This window comes from Pogonomyrmex barbatus, unplaced genomic scaffold (assembly GCF_055798465.1).
Source record: "Pogonomyrmex barbatus isolate J1 unplaced genomic scaffold, ASM5579846v1 scaffold23, whole genome shotgun sequence".
Classification (NCBI taxonomy): domain Eukaryota; kingdom Metazoa; phylum Arthropoda; class Insecta; order Hymenoptera; family Formicidae; genus Pogonomyrmex; species Pogonomyrmex barbatus.
The window spans coordinates 1,388,713-1,407,534 of record NW_028297120.1 but is presented as its reverse complement, the minus strand read 5'-3'; the positions used below and the strand labels follow the sequence as shown (position 1 = coordinate 1,407,534).

Genomic DNA, 18,822 nt, shown 5'->3' with positions numbered 1-18,822 from the left:
AATATATTTTAATAGAAATATTTTTTCGGTTTTTTTATTTATTAGTACAAGACATGCTCTTTCTTTCTATTATTTTTTTACAATCCAATATTTATTTTATTTTAAATTTTTTTCATTGCACATATATTTCTAAATAAATGTTAATTAGAAAATTCTAAAAACAGAATTCTAATTTATATACGCGTATAATGTTTATAATAAATTCATTTAGGAAAACATCTTTAAAAAGAAAATAATATCACTTTATATGTTATTGTTTTTATAACTTTTTGTAGAATGTTTACCAAGTACATATCTTATAACAAAACCAAAATCCTTTCCAAATTCTATAAATATTATAACATTATTTTTATACAAATTTAACAAATTTTCATTATCATGCAACGTAAGTCATGGTGAATCATTAATTTCCAATAGTTAATAGACTTTTTAATTTTTGTTATACAATAATTATAGCATAATAATGTGTATGTTTGCACAAATTTCCTTTATATATTACGTGTAAGTTTTAATTTTTAATAATTAAGGGGATCCTAAAGTCGGTTCCTAACATTTTAATTGTATTTATAGAATTTCAAATATTGAGGATTGCAGTGCCATATATAATTTAAACTTTTGAACCAATTATCAATATTCATGCCACGTTAGTTATTTTGTAATTTTTTTCGTAAAGCGCGATAATCAATTTCGAAAAATAGATTTTTGACGAGCCAACTAGTCAAAAATAAGACTAATGTAAAATTATTAGTATCAATTATTTGACACATTTTTTTATATACATACATTTAAAATATACAGAAGTTGTATATGCATCATAATATATATTTCTAATAATCATTATAAAATTAACTATATATAAAAATAGTTAACAATATTGACAATATTGAGGTAACAATATTGACAATATATTTCAAAGTAATGCTAACATAAATATCAAAAGGTTCTAATGATTTAGTCTTTTTTTTTTCTGAGATTAATTGTCGAACGTTATAAAGAGATATATTCTACTTCTACAAAGTGGAAAGCAAGAAAGGTATGAATATCGATATGTGCCTATTTTAACCAAAATGACAAATCCTAGATTGTATTCTGATTTTTTTCTAACAATATTGAAAATCTATAATACCTGACGAATTACGGATACATTTTCAGTACTGGCAATAATGATACACAAAGCAGCATAAATTTAATGCAATTTTCACTTATATAATCCATTAAAAACTAAAGCAGGATGATCTTACATTCATCGTCTATAGTATCTACATAGTGTTTTTTGAGGCGCATTTTTATTTTGTGTTCAGTGTTTTGAAGTAATGAATTAGCAAGAGCCTTATATATCCATTTTTGCATCTGCAAAATTGACATTGTCATGTTAAATATGCATACATTTTGTTAATTTTAGAAAGAAAAATTGCAACGTGGGAAATGAAATTGTATAATAATGTTATAATATTAAATGTATGTTATACACATATTCGTTTAGGTGCTTTCTTACAGGCTATCTAATAATTATTGACAGAGAGCTTATATGTGCAGATAGAGATGATTTTACTGACAATAAATTAAAAAATCCTTACAGCCTCGCGAGTTTCGCAATTAATAAAAGGTTATTAATTAATAAAAAATTAAGTGCGAATTTGCGTGAAGGGGCAGTTCAATATTACGCATATTTACGACTGTTAGGAATGCGAGAGAGATGTTTGAGTCAGTTTGATTTACAAATAATGAAATATTCGCTTGAAATATTTGCTAGCATTCAAATATCTCGCAGCGTTTCTAGCAACAATGAAAGCTGTCTTTCAAAAGCATATGTTTATTCACAATTTCTTATTAATCAATGACTTACTAGCAATTGGGAAATACGAAAAATGCAGGACTCTTTATCCTATTTTCACAATTCTACTTGCATACAAATTTGCGTCAATAAGTATAAGGAATCCTTTATATCACATGAAAGTATATCAAGTTTTAGAAAATATTAAAGAAATTGTTTACCGCGTTAAAAGTATTATTTTTAATAAACTGACCACGCACTAACAACCGCATCTTAACTATTAGTGCCTTAATTTAGAAAATACGTTATTTTTTTGTAAATAAAATAATTTTTTAAAATTTTTATGTTGTTTGTAATGAATAACAATATACATACATATACATTAAAAATTAACAATTTTACTGAATATTATGAAATAAATACGAATAAAGTATTATTTTCTTTATGTCACATTTATATGTTATTAATCTAATTTCTTACTCAATAATTAAAATAAAATTTTTGTAACAATATGATATATAAAATATATTTAAAAAATCGTAATTTAATAAAAATACATGAAAAGAACAAGAGTTGCTGTGCTTGGTAAAACTTACCTCACAGAGTAATTTGCTAGAATAAGTATAATTTATAATAATAATTAATGCTGCGGTTGTACTCATCTCTCTAAAAAAAATTTGCATGTAATATAATACAAGAAAATAATGTAATAAAATTTTAATTGCATTCAAATGAAAAATTTGCATTAAAAATTTAGAATTTGTGAAAACATGTTATTACTTAGGTTTGATTTCTTCCAAATTGTTTAATAAAATGTTATTCATTAAACCATTTGCATGTCTCTGAGTAACGTAATAAAACCAATAAATGTAGTTTTTAACACAGATTCTCTTTGCATTATCCTCTGTTCTATAAGAAAACAGGCAATTAATTCTTAACTTTTTTAGCCTATCAGAGAGAGACAGGAGACTATATATATCATTGCAACAAGCTAGAGGTTTCAACATTTCTGGATCTTTAATTTTCAAAATTTCATCCAAATGTTTAAATAGTTTGTAAAGAGAAATGCTAGAATTATATAAACCATTACAAAACGTCCATTCCCTCCACCATGGTAATAGTTTATTTTCTCTAAAACATTTTATCATAAAATTATGATTTGTATTTTCACATATTTTTATTTAGAAATATGACGTGTACTGCAGACATTGTAAAAAATATTACAACAAAAGAACTAATAATTACATCGGATTTGACAAATGCCCTTGCAATTTATATTCTGCATATTTTTTGCATTCGCTATCACCGAGAACACAAGCCCATCTTAAAGCTTCTTGCCTTAAACATTTAAGAAGATTGTCGTCGTTAGGTTTTTCTTCGTATCCAATGTTTACAAGAAGCGGAATCAGTAGCTTTCGTAGTCTCATCTAAATATTGTGAAGTAACATAAAGGTAACATTAATTATTCAAAAAATTTTAAACTCGGTCTTGTAAAAACGTAAAAACTTTATTTTTAAATTAGGAGCACAATATTTTTTTAAAATCATTTAAATAATTATTAAAAATAAAATTAATTTTGAACATAACACAAAAAATTGTTTTTTTTTTTTTAAGCGCTTTTACCTTGAAAGTAGTAGTATTGACATTAGGAAACAGTAGGGTGTGTGACTCATGCTCAATAACTTTGAACATAGGATACCATGCTATATAATCCGTTTCCCATTTTAAGTAGTTTATGACTTCCCAAAATACAGAAGAATTTAATTCGCTTGATATTGTTAAATGGAACGTGTCGTCGATGAGTTGAGCACGATTTAAAACATTAATATTTGTATAATTTTCGGAATTAAGATAATCTATGATTCTTAACCAACTTTCCCTGTTATAAAATACACGGTAATATCCTGACATGTGATAAATAAATATTATTTGTTATTAAATTGTATTAAATTATAATATAATTGATATTAATTAGAGACAGAATATCATTAAATGTTATTTTTATTTTTAAACGTGAACAAAAATACCATTATTAAGTAACAATTTAGCTTATATTATAAGTAATAAAAAATTGGTATTTACAAACTGATGTAATATTGAATTTTACGTCGAATATTGCGAGTCATTCAATTGACAACTTTGTTACAGCAATATAATAAATTTATGAAACTTAAGCTTTGTTTATAAATATTGCATATCAGAAGAGAATAATATCAAAAAAATTTACTGAAATATATGAACATAATTATAAATTAATAATTAATAAAATTAATAAAAAAATTAATAAAATTAATTGCGTTAAATGTAATTCGATTAAGAAAAGAATAATTGTAGATAAATTAAAATCACTAAAAGCAGTATAGACATTATTCTAATTTACCTTAGATATGCAATTTTTAAATTGTATGTATCCTATTTAAGAATTCTGTTACAAAGTCAAGAATATAAGTCAAGAATCTTTTCTTTTTCATAGTTAACTTGTCTTCATAATACAAGATGAATGAATTAATGATATTCCACATTAAAGTTCTCGATCGTTATTTACCTGTTTGTTGCCGATTGATTATTATAAACTGATTGTGTTCAGAATTGTTGCAACATTTTGCAAGAAAGTGCTTTTGTTCTCGGGCTAGAGAACAAATTTTGGGTAAAATTCGTTTTAAATTTATGTACACTTGATTTGTTAATGGTACCGTCCAGTTTTTGGAAATAGTTTCTAGAACAATTTTCGTCCATTCGGTATCAAAGATTTCCGTTACATTAAGAATAGGATATTGTTTTTCTTGTATCCAAGGATTCATCAAGTCTTTCACACTCAGTTTCTCCAAATCCATAGTTTGTAAATCGTACACAGATTGCATTACAGTCCAGAAATCGTCCAGACTTCCCATCCTTACAAAAATGTATAAAAATTAATTTTATTCACGCTGTACATTCTATGATAAAGACAATATCAACAAACATAATTTTCTCGATATAGCAAATAAACGCAAATTTATACAATTTTTATAATTGTTTATGATTGAAAAACACGGATAATTTGCATCATTCCCTCAATTTAGTTATTAGGGGTACGTGTGGAATAGATGCGTTTGACTTTATTTGCGCAAGACTGCAATATAATTTGTAAAGTTTCAATGCCGACTGCATCGATTGAATTTTAATTGGGTTTTTAATTTTTATCATTACCATCTACAAACGAAAATACATATAATGATATAATCAAATAATTATATTAAATTTTAATGCTGATTAATCATTGATTCCGAATAGCAAATTTTTGAATATAAAATTTTCTTTTTTTTTAACACATATCATTTATTTCTTCTTTCGAAAAGTAAGATAGTATTTGAGAAAGTTATTTTACATGTAGTAACATAGTTGTTATACAGCACAAAAATAGCAAAAAATATAGTAAATTATTATTTATATATAACTTTATCATGTAACGAAAAATGAAAACGTATTCATTTGACAAAAAGGAAAAAAGAGAAGAGATATAAGACATGAAATATACTTACTCTCTTTTTATATACACGTTAATTCCTTTCTGAAAAATTTCATTACCCACTGTATGATGTAACATACGCAATATAAAAGGTGCTACAACAGATGAGCGTTATAAGATCAAATACGCAAGAAATTATATCTACAATAAATTTATCGAAGTTCTCAGAAATATTGATAAGACAATTAATGAAAAATTTCGATGCTTTTCGAATATATTTGTTTTAGAATATGTCTTTATTTATTTCAATGAATTAGAAAATATGGAAATTGAAGTGAAAACTTATTTTTGAAACAGTTCTTCAATAATTTTACATGTTTTAATTGTTTTAATGTTAGTTATTTAGTACTGTTACCTTTTATATAATAGGTAAAAAAGAAGAGGGAATTAATTTTTTTAGAGATACTGTTAACTTCTGAATTAAGAGGGTTCATAATTTGTGAATCATCTAGACGGAGAGATTCTTGTTGAGTCTGAACTACGAAAAAATCCAACATCCGACTCTCTGGCATAATCTAGACATTACAAGTATAGTCAAATAAATAATAATTTAATTATTAGTTTATTATCATTAGTTTAATAACCCTTAACAATGTAATTAAATTAATAAAAATTTTATAAGCGATTTCTCATGAATGCGACAAAATTCCTTTCGTTCAATTTAAATATCATTGAAAATATTGGGAGAATATTCTTTCTCTCCTCGTGTGCTTTCAAATAGAACTTATGTTCAGTTTTCTTTAAAAGTATTATCACACACATGAGAAAATACCTGATTGATTGTATACACGCCGAACAACGTAGCAATACCCTCGTTCAGCCACATGCAAGACCACCATAATGGACTAATCGCAGTACCAACCACTTTACGTCCTATTATACGTGATAACTCTATTTTGCGTGCGATGGGATCTATTTTTTCATTATAAATAATATCTTCTTCTCTAAACATACAAACGATTTTTTATGTACATGTCACGAATATTCACAATATGCTATTTTTTATTACTAATAACATTACATACCATATGTAATATTTAGTACGTTTTTTTCATTCTACAATTGTTTTATTATGAAAGTATAAAAAATTATTTTTTTAAAAACATATTTTACCTATAAAGTAGGAACTGCAATTTATTCACGCCATCATCTGTCAAACCTGCAATCGCAAATTGATTTCTTAATAATCCTTCCTCTAGTTGCCATGTATGTGCAACAGTATGTATAACATTTCCAATTAAGTTCAAAATTTTATCCCATTGTACTTCCATCAATTCTCTTCTCCATAATTTGGGATTTCTCCATGATTCTCCATAGTTTTGTATAGGAGAAATAGCAGTATAGTCATGCTTATCAAATATAACAATTCCTATTTGGTACGTGGGTATTTCAGAAGTTATGATATAGTGTGTCGTCAAAGGCGGTTTCGATGTAGTTAAAAGACAAGCTGAATTTGAAAAAACATTGTAATTTTCAGGAAGGTTTACAGCAATGAAAAATTTAGCTTTTAATCCGGGTTCGTCCCAACATGGAAAGAGACGTCGCATTCCTGTCGCTGAGTTATTTGTTACGATCAGCCATCTAACATATTCAATTAATTTTGTTAATTGTGTAATGAGACAATTTTTTATTTTCAATAACATTTAAATTAATACAGAAACTGGGGAGAGAGCGAATATATTTTAATAGAAATATTTTTGCAGCTTTTATGTTTTATTAGTGCAAAACGTGATCTTCCTTTCTACTACTTTTTTATAATCCAATATATTTATTATGCACATATACATATACAGATTATAAATAAATGTTAAAAGATTCGTATTAAAAATTCTATTTTATATACGCGGATAATATTTATAAAGAATTTATTTAATAAAACATCTTTAAGGAAGGAATAATAGCATTTTATACGTTGTTATTTTCATAACTTTTTGCAGAGTGTTTACTTTAGTTAACTATCCATTTTGCAACAAAACCAAAGCTTTTTCTAAAACTCTGTTAAATATTATAACATTTACAGAGTTATAACATATTATTTTTATATTCATCATTATGACATATTATTTTTCATATATTTAACGAACTTTATTAGACCGCCTATATCATTGTGAATCATTAATAGTTCATAGACACTTTTTAATTTTTATTATATAATATTTATTAGTACTTAATAGATATAAATAGTAAACTCATTTTAGACATTATTACATAATATTTTTAATGTAATGTTTACGTTTTCTTACTCACTTTTTTTCTCTTATCGCATTTATATAAGAAACCTTGACAAAACCTCCGACATCATTTGCAATGACACCTTTATACGTTATGCTCAAAGTATAATTACCAGGATGTAGGACACGAAAGAAATCCAAGACGACAATTTCCAGTTCGTGTATATACGAAATATTACATGCTTTACGAGTTATTATATATTTATCAGTCTTTCCAGTTAATATGACTTGAGTTATTTCCAAATTTGCTGAATGCAGGCTTATATTTTGTGTAGCCTTAAGAATCATAAACATAATATGACATTTTCCATAGAAGACATCCTCTTCTGTTGCTAATGTTAGTTCAATTTTGTATTCTTTTGGTATTGTAAGATTGGGCAAACAAAAATTGACTGCAGGTGTATACTCTCTGTAAGCTATAGCGATTGTGACTTCTTCAGTGATTTCTCTTATTTCTAATCTTTTAATTCTGATTGTTTGTAGTCTGTTTATCTGCTCATTACTTATATTGTCAAATATGATTTCTTCATAGTAAAAAGCCGTAATGTAATTTAGTAAACTTCCATATAGTAACAATTTTATTAATTCGGTAATATTCATCTAAACAAATTTTTCATTTCATACAGAAATGTTATTTTTATAAGAAACAGAAATATGAAGTAAAATTATGTCATCGAAATTTGACTTTTGCAAAAACTATGAAACCATAGTTAAAGATTTTTTTTTATTGATAGGTTTATGATCACAACAGAAAAGTACAAAAATAACTATAAAACAGTCACAGCTTGTTCTCGAAAGTAGATTCTTAAGTTCTAAATATCATATATCTGTCTATCTAAATCTGTGTATCTAAATTCAAGTAATTAAATTCAAGTAATTAAATTATCAATTACGTGCTGTTATTTTTAGCGAACTTGCAACGTATTGATTCTCAAGTTCAGTACGCAAATTTTTAATATTGATTAAAAGTTTCTTTTATTACCTACTACATCGAGAAAGAAATTGAATTGTTTATTAGTGTTATAAGAACATATCATTTCATTATTATATTTAACATTGTACCGACACATCTATAACGAAGTAAAGTAAAACTTCTTATTTTAAGAAAAACTTTTAATGTTAATAATTTTAAAAAAAGAGATTGTATATAAACTATATTTGCGTTTTGAAATGCTTCTAAATCTTTATAAAAATTATTTATATAACAAAATATATATAAATATAGATATATAGATATTGTACTATTGATTCAATTTATATATCAAAACTGTGTAGGCTTAATGATATTTAAAATGATTTATAATAATTTATTGTATTTACCGTTATAAGTGATAGAAAATGGTATATTCTCTGAATCACGATTTCTCTGCTTCGACAGTACGTTATAAAATAATGACCGTGCCAACAAGCATCAATACCCATAAAGGGGCATCATAATAAATAGTGGGAGGTATAAATATAACATATCATTATTTAAAATTAAACTCAAATCACAATTATTTTTTGCAGTTATGTATTTAAATATGTATTAAAATTGATTTTAATAATACAAATTAAATAAACAATAAAAAATGTATATTGAAATATTTCTCTTAAAATTTATTAACATAAAAATAAAGAAAAATTCAATTAAATGTAGAAACTTTTGAGATGTCTTCTTCTACACAAGTATATGTATTATTAATAAATTAATTGTAACTATTAATGTTTATTATGAGTCGATTAAAAGTACGAATAAAATAAACATTGTGTTTATTAGATGTATTTTGCTAATAAAAATATAATAGATGTTCCATATGTTTTATATTTAACTGTATGTCAATTATAATATTGTTTATTGGTAATAAAATGCTTCTATATCGATGTATATATATATATATATATATATATATATATATAACAGATGTATATATATATATATATATATATATATATATATATATATATAACAGATGTAAATTAAACTTTAAATTTATAGACAATATCTAAATGTTCTCCAATTCAAAATCTTTAATAATATTGTTAATAGAATATTGTATAATTCAAAATTTATTTGTATAATCTTAAAATTTTACGTTATTTTACGTTATTAAAGCAAATAAATGTTGATACATATATCTGTTTTGCAAATGTTTAAAGAAATATTTTTAACAATTGTCCAAATAGTTTCTGAAATGTTTCTAAAATTAAAATATATAATCAAAGGCCATTAAAATGCTTATGTTAAATTTATTTAAAAATAAAAGTCATCTTTACAATAAATAAACAAATAATTATTTAAATTAATACTTTGTACAAAAATTCTCTAAGGATAGCCGAGATATTTAAATCATTATGTTAATTTTATTTATAGAATTTCGAATATTGAGGATTGCAGTGCCATTTATAATTTAAAATTTTGAACTAATTATCAATATTCATGCCATTTCTCGTTAGTGATTTTGTAACTTTTTTCGTAAAGCGCGATAATCAATTTTGAAAAATAAGACTAGTCAACTAGTCAAAAATAAGATTAATGTAAAAGCATTAGTATTATTTGACATTATTTGAGCATTAGTATTAGTATTATTTTTTATACACATACATTTAAAATATACATATAGAAATTACATATGCATCATATAATATATAATATACATATAATATACATATAGAAATTATATATGCATCATATAATATATACTTCTAATAATCGTTATGAACTTAAAAATGGTTTATAACAATATTGATAATATATTTCAAAGTAATGCTAACATAAATATCAAAAGTTTCTAATGATTTTGTCTGTTTTTTTCTCTGAGATTAATTGTCGAACAAAAAGATATCTACAAAGTGGAAAGCAAGAAAGGTATGAATACCGACATGTGTCTATTTTAACCACAAAATGACAAATCCTAGATTGTATTCCGATTTTCTCTAACAATATTGATCTATCTATAATACCTGACGAATTACGGATACATTTTCAGTACTGGCAATAATATTGGAAGGGTACACAAAGCAGCATAAATTTAATGCAATCTTCACTTATATAATCTGTTAAAAACTAAAGCAGAATGATCTTACATTCATCGTCTATAATGTCTACATAGTGCTTTTTGAGGCGCATTTTTATTTTGTGTTCAGTGTTCTGAAGTAATGAATTAGCAAGAGTTTTATGTATCCATTTTTGCATCTGCAAAATTCGTCATGTTAAATATGCATACATTTTGTAAAATCATTAATTTTAGAAAGAAAAATTGCAATGTGGAAACTGACATTATATAATAATGTTATAACATTAAATGTATGTTATACACATATTCGTTTAAGTGCTTTCTTACAGGCTATCTAACAATTATTGACAGAGAACTTATATGTGCAGATAGAGATGATTTTACTGACAATAAATTAAAAAATCCTTACAGCCTCGCGAGTTCCGCAATTAATAAAAAGTTACTAATTAATAAAAATAAGTGTGAATTTGCGTGGAGGGGCAGTTCAATATTGCGCACATTTACGACTGTTAGGAATGCGATAAGATGTTTGAGTCAGTATGATCTACAAATAATGGAATATTCGCTTATTTGCCAGCATTCAAACATCTCGCTTCTAGCAACAATGAAAGCTGTTCTTCGTAAGCATATGTTTATTCACAAATTCTTATTAATTAATGACTTGCTAGCAATTAGGAAATATGAAAAATGCAGAACTCTTTTTCCTGTTTTCACAATTCTACTTGCATACAAATTTGCAATACAATTTTTAATAAACTGACCACGCACTAACAATCGCGTCTTAACTCTTAGTGCCTTAATTTAGAAAATACGTTATTATTTTTTTGTAAATAAAATAATTTTTTTAAATTTGTATGTTGTTTGTAATGAATAACAATATACATACATATACATTAAAAATTAACAATTTTACTGAATATTATGAAATAAATACGAATAAAGTATTATTTTCTTTATGTCACATTTATATATTATTAATCTAATTTCTTACTCAATAATTAAAATAAAATTTTTGTAACAATATGATATATAAAATATATTTAAAAAATCGTAATTTAATAAAAATACATGAAAAGAACAAGAGTTGCTGTGCTTGATAAAACTTACCTCACAGAGTAATTTGCTAGAATAAGTATAATTTATAATAGTAATTAATGCTGCGGTTGTACTCATCTCTCTAAAAAAAATTACATGTAATATAATATAAGAAAATAATATAATAAAATTTTAATTGCATTCAAATGAAAAATTTGCATTAAAAATTTAGAATTTGTGAAAACATGTTATTACTTAGGTTTGATTTCTTCCAAATTGTTTAATAAAATGTTATTCATTAAGCCATTTGCATGTCTCTGAATAACATAATAAAACAGATCAATATTGTATTTAATAATAGTGATTGTCCTTGCATTATCTTCTGTATAAGCAGATATGTGATAATTTTTGAACGTTTTTAGCAAAGACACGAGACTAGAAATATCATGATAGCAAGCGACAACTTTAAACACATTTAGATTTTTAATTTTCAACATTGCATCCCAATCATTAAATAGTTGGTCAAGAGAAATACTAGATACAGATAAACCATTACAGAACGTCCATTCCCTCCACCATGGTAATAGTTTATTTTCTCTAAAACATTTTATCATAAAATTATGATGTGTATTTTCACATATTTTTATTTAAAAATATGACGTGTACTGCAGACATTGTAAAAAATATTACAACAAAAGAACTAATAATTACGTCGGATTTGACAAATGCCATTGCAATTTATAATCTGCATATTTTTTGCATTCGCTATCACCGAGAACACAAGCCCATCTTAAAGCTTCTTGCCTTAAACATTTAAGAAGATTGTCGTCGTTAAATTTTTCTTCGTATCCAATGTTTACAAGAAGCGGAATCAGTAGCTTTCGTAGTCTCATCTAAATATTGTGAAGTAACATAAAGATAACATTAATTATTCAAAAAATTTTAAACTCAGTCTTGTAAAAACGTAAAAACTTTATTTTTAAATTAGGAGCACAATATTTTTTTAAAATCGTTTAAATAATTACTAAAAATAAAATTAATTTTGAACATAACAACACAAAAAATTGTTTTTTTTTTTTTTAAAGCGCTTTTACCTTGAAATTAGTAGTATTGACATTAGGAAACAGTAGAGTGTGTGACTCATGCTCAATAATTTTGAACATAGGATACCATGCTATATAATCCGTTTCCCATTTTAAGTAGTTTATGACTTCCCAAAATACAGAAGAATCTAATTCGCCTGATATTGTTAAATGGAACGTGTCGTCGATGAGTTGAGCACGATTTAAAACATTAATATTTGTATAATTTTCGGAATTAAGATAATCTATGATTCTTAACCAACTTTCCCTGTTATAAAATACACGGTAATATCCTGACATGTGATAAATAAATATTATTTGTCATTAAATTATATTAAATTATAATGTAATTGATATTAATTAGAGACAGAATATCATTAAATGTTATTTTTATTTTTAAACGTGACCAAAAATACCATTATTAAGTAACAATTTAGCTTATATTATAAATAATAAAAAATTGGTATTTACAAACTGATGTAATATTGAATTTTACGTCGAATATTGCGAATCATTCAATTGACAACTTTATTACAGCAATATAATAAATTTACGAAATTTAACTTTTGTCTAAATAAATAATAAATATTGCATATCAGAAGAGAATAATATCAAAAAATTTCATGAAATATATGAACATATTTATAAAATTAATTGCGTTAAATGTAATTCGATTAAGAAAAGAATAATTGTAGATAAATTAAAATCACTAAAAGCAGTATAGATATTATTCTAATTTACCTTAGATATGCAATTTTAAAATTGTATGTATCCTATTTAAGAATTCTATTACAAAGTCAAGAATATAAGTCAAGAATCTTTTCTTTTTCATAGTTAACTTGTCTTCATAATACAAGATGAATGAATTAATGATATTCCACCTTAAAGTTCTCGATCGTTATTTACCTGTTTGTTGCCGATTGATTATTATAAACTGATTGTATTCAGAATTGTAACATTTTGCAAGAAAGTGCTTTTGTTCTCGGGCTAGAGAAAATTTGGGTAAAATTCGTTTTAAATTTATGTACGCTTGATTTGTTAATGGTACCGTCCAGTTTTTGGAAGTAGTTTCTAGAACAATTTTCGTCCATTCGGTATCAAAGATTTCCGTTACATTAAGAATAGGATATTGCTTTTCTTGTATCCAAGGATTCATCAAGTCTTTCACACTAAGTTTCTCCAAATCCATAGTTTGTGAATCATAGACAGATTGCATTACAGTCCAAAAATCGTCCAAACTACCGGTCCTTACAAAAATGAATAAAAATTAATTCTATTCACAATTTATAATAGAGACTTGTGTAATAGAGACATTATCAGCGGAAAAATATGAATCTCTTCATATATAGTATAAACATAAATTTGTATAATTGTTTATAATTGAAAAACACGCATAATTCGCATCATTCGCTCAATTTAGTTATCAAGGGCATCTGTGTGGAACAGATGCGTCTGACTTTATTTGCGCAAAACTGCGATATAAGTAAAGCTCAATACCGACTGCATCGATTGAATTTTAATCGGGTTTTTAATTATTATCATTACCATCTACAAACGAAAATACATATAATGATATATTCAAAATACAATTACATTAAATTTTAATGCTGATTAGTCATTGATTCCGAATAGTAAATTTTTTGATACAAAATTTTTTTTTCATTTTAACACATTTAAATTTTTTCTTATTTCGAGAAGTAAGGAAGTATTTGAGAAAATAATTTTGTATGTAATAACATAGTTTTCATTTAGCGCAAAAATAGTAGAGGATATAGTAAATTATTATTTATATATAACCTTATCATATAATAAAAAAAAATGAAAATAAAAAATTATTTATTTAACAAAAAAAAAGAGGAGAAATACAAGACATGAAATATACTTACTCTCTTTTCATATAGACATTAATCCCTTTTTGAAAAATTTCATCACCCACTGTATGATGTAGCATACGTAATATAAAAGGTGCTACAACAAATAATCGTTATCTTAAACTTGCAAGAAATGATACCTATAGTAAATTTATCAAAGTCTTCAGAAATATTGATTACAATTAATTAAAAATTTCGATGTTTTTAGAATATTTACTTTAGAATATATTTTTATTTATTTCATTAAAAAATATATAAATTAAAGTAAAAACTTATTTTTGGAACAGTTGTTAAAAATTTTAATATGTTTAAATTGTTTTAATGTTATTACTTATTCAGTATTGTATACCTTTTATATAATAAGCAAAAGAGAACAGAGAATTAATTTCAGAAATACTGTTAATTTCTGAACCTAGAGGCTTCATAATTTGTGAATCATCTAGACGGAGAGATTCTTGTTGACTCTGGACTACAAATAAATCCAACATTCGACTACCTATAGTCTAGATATTATATGTATACAAGTTACAATAAGTTAAAATAAATTAAGTTAAAAATAAATAATAATTTAATTATCAGTTTATTATTAGACTAATAACCATTAACGGTATAATTAAATTATTAAAAATTTTATAAACTATTTCACATAAATACAACAAAATTCTTTACATTTATCTTAAATATCATCGAAAATATTCGAAGAGTGTTCTTTCTCGTATAGTTTCAAGTAGAACTTAGGTTCAGTTTTCTTTCCAAGTATCACAGACATGAGGAAATACCTGATTGATTATGTACACGCCGAACAACGTAGCAATACCCTCGTTCAACCACATGTAAGACCACCATGATGGACTAACAGCAGTACCAAACAATTGACCTACAATTTTACGTCCTATTATACGTGATAACTCTATTTTGCGTGCAACAGGATCTATCTCTTTGTTGTAGATAATATCTCTTTTTCTGAAAACAACATACAAACGATATCATTATATTCATGTCACAAATATTCACAATACGCCATCTATGAATAGCATTATCTACTATATATAACATTTACGTTTTCCTATTATTATATAATTATTTCATTTTAAAAAGATTTAATTAATTTCTTTAAATGCATATACTACCTGTAAAGTACAAAATGCAATTTATCTACGCCATCATCTGTCAAACCTGCGACCGCATATTGATGTTTTAATAAAGATTCTCTTGGTTGTTGCCATTTAGATTCAACAATATTTGTGACAATATCAATTAAAATTTTATTCCATTGCGCATTCGTCCACTTTCTCTCTAATTTGAGGTTTTCTATAGGTTTTCTAGGAGAAATATGAATATAATCATTTTTATCGAATAGCAAAATTGCTATACGGTACGTGGGTATTTTAGGAGTTTTGGCAAAATATGACATCCTCATAGACGATATTTCTGATGTAGATATATAGACTACATCTGTATTTGAAAGAACGTAATAACGTTGATCATGCCTTATAGCAATATTAAATATAGCTTTTAATCCTGGTTCGTCCCAACATGGAAATAAACGTCGCATTCCTGTCGCTGAATTATTTGTTGTGATAAGCCATCTAACATATTTTAATTAATTTTATTAGTGTATTATGAAATAAGATAATTCCTTATTTTTTAATAGCATTAAAAATTAATATAGCTAAGAAGAGAGCAAATATATTTTAATAAAAACATTTTTTTCAGCTTTTATATTTTATTAGAACATGACATACTATGTTTTTACAGTACTTATTTTATTATGCACATTTATCTGTAGATCATGAATGAATGTTGAGAGATTCGAATTAAAAATTCTATTTTATATACGCGGATAATACTGATAAAGAATTTATTTAGTAAAACATCTTTAAGAAAGGAAAAATATCATTTTATACATTGTTATTTTCATAGCTTTTTGCAGAACGATTACATTCACTAAGTACATATTTTGTAACAAAATCAAAGTCCCTTCCAAAACACTGTGAATATTATAACATTACTTTTATACATATTTAATGAATTTTGATTTTCATGCAACATAAGTCATTGTTTAAATAAATCATTAATTTCCAATAGTTACTAGACATTTTTTAATTTTTGTTATATAACAATTAAAACGTAATAAGTATGTTTTCACAAATGTGATTTAGATATTACGCGTGAACATTAATGTGTAGTAATTAAAGGACATAAGAAAATAATAGACTTATTTCCTATATTTTTGCATAATATTCTTAATATAATATATACGTTTTCTTACTCACTTTTTATCTCCTGCCGCATTTCTATACGATATCTTGATAAAACCTCCGATATCATTAGCAATGACACCTTTATACGTTATTCTCAAAATATATTTACCAGGACTTAGTGCATTAAAGAAATCCAAGACGACCATTTGCTGTTCGTGAATATAACAGATAATATTACCGTCTACATACGCTCTTTTATATTTGTCAATAGTTTTACTTAACATGAATTTAGTTATTTCTAAATTCGCTGAATGCAGGCTCATTTTTCGTATAGTTCTATGAATAATAATGCTAATATTACATTCTCCATAGAAGATATCCTCTTCTGTATTTAATGTTAGTTCAATTTTGTATTCTTGTGGTATTATAGAATCAGACAAACGAAAATCGACTGCAGGTCTATCATGCGCACTTGTACACTCTCTGAAAGCTGTATCTTTGATTGTGACTTCTTTAGCGGTTTCTGTTATTTTTGATCTTCTGATTCTGATTGTTTGTGGTCTATTTATTTGCTCGTTACTTATTTTGGATTTGTCAAATACATTTTCTTTATGTCGGTAAAGAGCCGTAACGTAATTTAGTAAACTTCCATATAGTAACAATTTTATTAATTCGATAATATTCATCTAAACAAATTTTTCATTTACAGAAATGTATTTTTCAATAAGAAACAGAAATATGAAGTAAAATTATAAAATTTAACTTTTGCAAAAACTATGAAACCATAGTTATCGTTTTTTTTATTGATAAATTTATGATCATATAATATAACAAAAAAGTACAAAAATAATTAAAAGAGTCACAATAATTAAAAGAGTCAGCCTGTCCTTGAAAGTAGGTTCTTAAGTTTTAAATATCATATATCTGTATGAATTAAATTCAAGTAATTATATTATCAACCACGTGCCGTTATTTTTAATGGAATTGCAACATATTAATGCTCAAATTCAGTACGCAAATTTTTTATATCGATTAAAAGTTCCTTTCATTATCTACTACATCGAGAAAGAAATAGAATCATTTATTAGTATTATAAGAACATATCATTTCATTATTATATTAAACATTATATCGCCACATCTACAACGAAATGAAATGATGCTTTCTTTTAAGAAAGACTTTTAACATTAATAATAACTTTAAAAGAAAAATTACATGTAAACTATACTTGTGTTTTGAAATACATCTACGTCTTTAGAAAAATTATATTTATATAATACAATATATATGGATATTGCTTTATTGATTCAATTTATGTATTAAAATTGTGTAGGATCATAGATATTTAAAATAGTCTATAATTTGTTCAAATTGTATTTACCGTTATAAGTGATAGAAAATGTATTCTCTAAATCACGATCTCTCTGCTTCGACAGTTCGTTACAAAGTAATGACCGTGCCAACAAATATCAATGTAAAGGACATCATAATATGGTAAGTAGTGGGAGATATAACATATCATTATTTAAAACTAAACTCAGATCACAATTATTTTTTGCAGTTATGTATTTAAATATGTATTAAAATTGATTTTAATAATACAAATTAAGCAAACAATAAAAAATGTATATTGAAATATTTCTCTTAAAATTTATTAATATAAAAATAAAGAAAAATGCAATTAAATGTAGGAACTTTTGAGATGTCTTCTTCTACACAAGTATATTATGTATATTAGTATTAAATTAATTGTAACTATTAATGTTTATTATGAGTCGATTAAAAGTACGAATAAAATAAACATTGTGTTTATTAGATGTATTTTGCTATTAAAAATATAATAGATGTTCCATATGTTTTATATTTAACTGTATGTCAATTATAATATTGTTTATTGGTAATAAAATGCTTCTATATTGATGTATATATATATATATATCAGATGTAAATGAAACTTTAAATTTATAGACAATATCTAAATGTTCTTCAATTCAAAATCTTTAATAATATTGTTAATAGAATATTGTATAATTCAAAATTTATTTGTATAATCTTAAAATTTTACGTTATTTTACGTTATTAAGGCAAATAAATGTTGATACATATATCTGTTTTGCAAAT

The 18,822-nt window shown here is 24.9% G+C and overlaps 2 protein-coding genes across 5 annotated transcripts; both read right to left on the bottom strand.

The window, feature by feature from the left end:
- Window positions 1-6: 6 nt before the first annotated feature.
- LOC105427277 (aminopeptidase N-like) lies at window positions 7-8,878 on the bottom strand. Its single transcript, XM_089078486.1, has 12 exons — window positions 8,834-8,878; window positions 7,530-8,113; window positions 6,396-6,863; window positions 6,055-6,226; window positions 5,638-5,797; window positions 5,296-5,377; window positions 4,320-4,666; window positions 3,398-3,678; window positions 3,020-3,201; window positions 2,555-2,905; window positions 2,371-2,440; window positions 7-1,350 (listed from the first exon to the last, which is right to left on the bottom strand). Exons 2-12 carry the CDS (start codon window positions 8,111-8,113, stop codon window positions 1,222-1,224), a joined length of 2,826 nt encoding a protein of 941 aa, XP_088934612.1. The 5' UTR covers window positions 8,834-8,878; the 3' UTR covers window positions 7-1,221.
- An 848-nt stretch (window positions 8,879-9,726) lies between these two features.
- LOC105427265 (aminopeptidase N-like) lies at window positions 9,727-18,144 on the bottom strand. 4 transcript variants are annotated; one of them, XM_089078462.1, is made up of 13 exons: window positions 18,083-18,144; window positions 17,669-17,756; window positions 16,774-17,387; window positions 15,628-16,086; window positions 15,277-15,460; window positions 14,847-15,000; window positions 14,513-14,594; window positions 13,533-13,873; window positions 12,639-12,919; window positions 12,256-12,437; window positions 11,800-12,141; window positions 11,617-11,686; window positions 9,727-10,688 (listed from the first exon to the last, which is right to left on the bottom strand). In XM_089078462.1, the coding sequence occupies exons 3-13, from the start codon at window positions 17,385-17,387 to the stop codon at window positions 10,560-10,562; spliced, it is 2,838 nt and encodes a 945-aa protein (XP_088934588.1). In that variant the 5' UTR covers window positions 17,669-17,756; window positions 18,083-18,144; the 3' UTR covers window positions 9,727-10,559. The 4 variants fall into 4 exon arrangements, with proteins under 4 accessions (XP_088934588.1, XP_088934589.1, XP_088934590.1 ...); XM_089078463.1 differs by having other exon boundaries at window positions 17,669-17,753; XM_089078464.1 differs by lacking the exon at window positions 17,669-17,756.
- Between the last annotated feature and the right edge of the window lie 678 nt (window positions 18,145-18,822).

Coding starts and splice junctions, on each gene's coding strand:
- LOC105427277 (XM_089078486.1), bottom strand. CDS start 8,113: ATGAATATTACCGAATTAATAAAATTGTTACTATATGGAAGTTTACTA. Junction 4,667..5,295: donor AACGTGTATATAAAAAGAGA/GTAAGTATATTT, acceptor CATTTTTGTAAG/GATGGGAAGTCTGGACGATT. Junction 1,351..2,370: donor CTAGCAAATTACTCTGTGAG/GTAAGTTTTACC, acceptor TCAATTTTGCAG/ATGCAAAAATGGATATATAA.
- LOC105427265 (XM_089078462.1), bottom strand. CDS start 17,387: ATGAATATTATCGAATTAATAAAATTGTTACTATATGGAAGTTTACTA. Junction 13,874..14,512: donor AATGTCTATATGAAAAGAGA/GTAAGTATATTT, acceptor CATTTTTGTAAG/GACCGGTAGTTTGGACGATT. Junction 12,142..12,255: donor TGGCATTTGTCAAATCCGAC/GTAATTATTAGT, acceptor AAAATGTTTTAG/AGAAAATAAACTATTACCAT.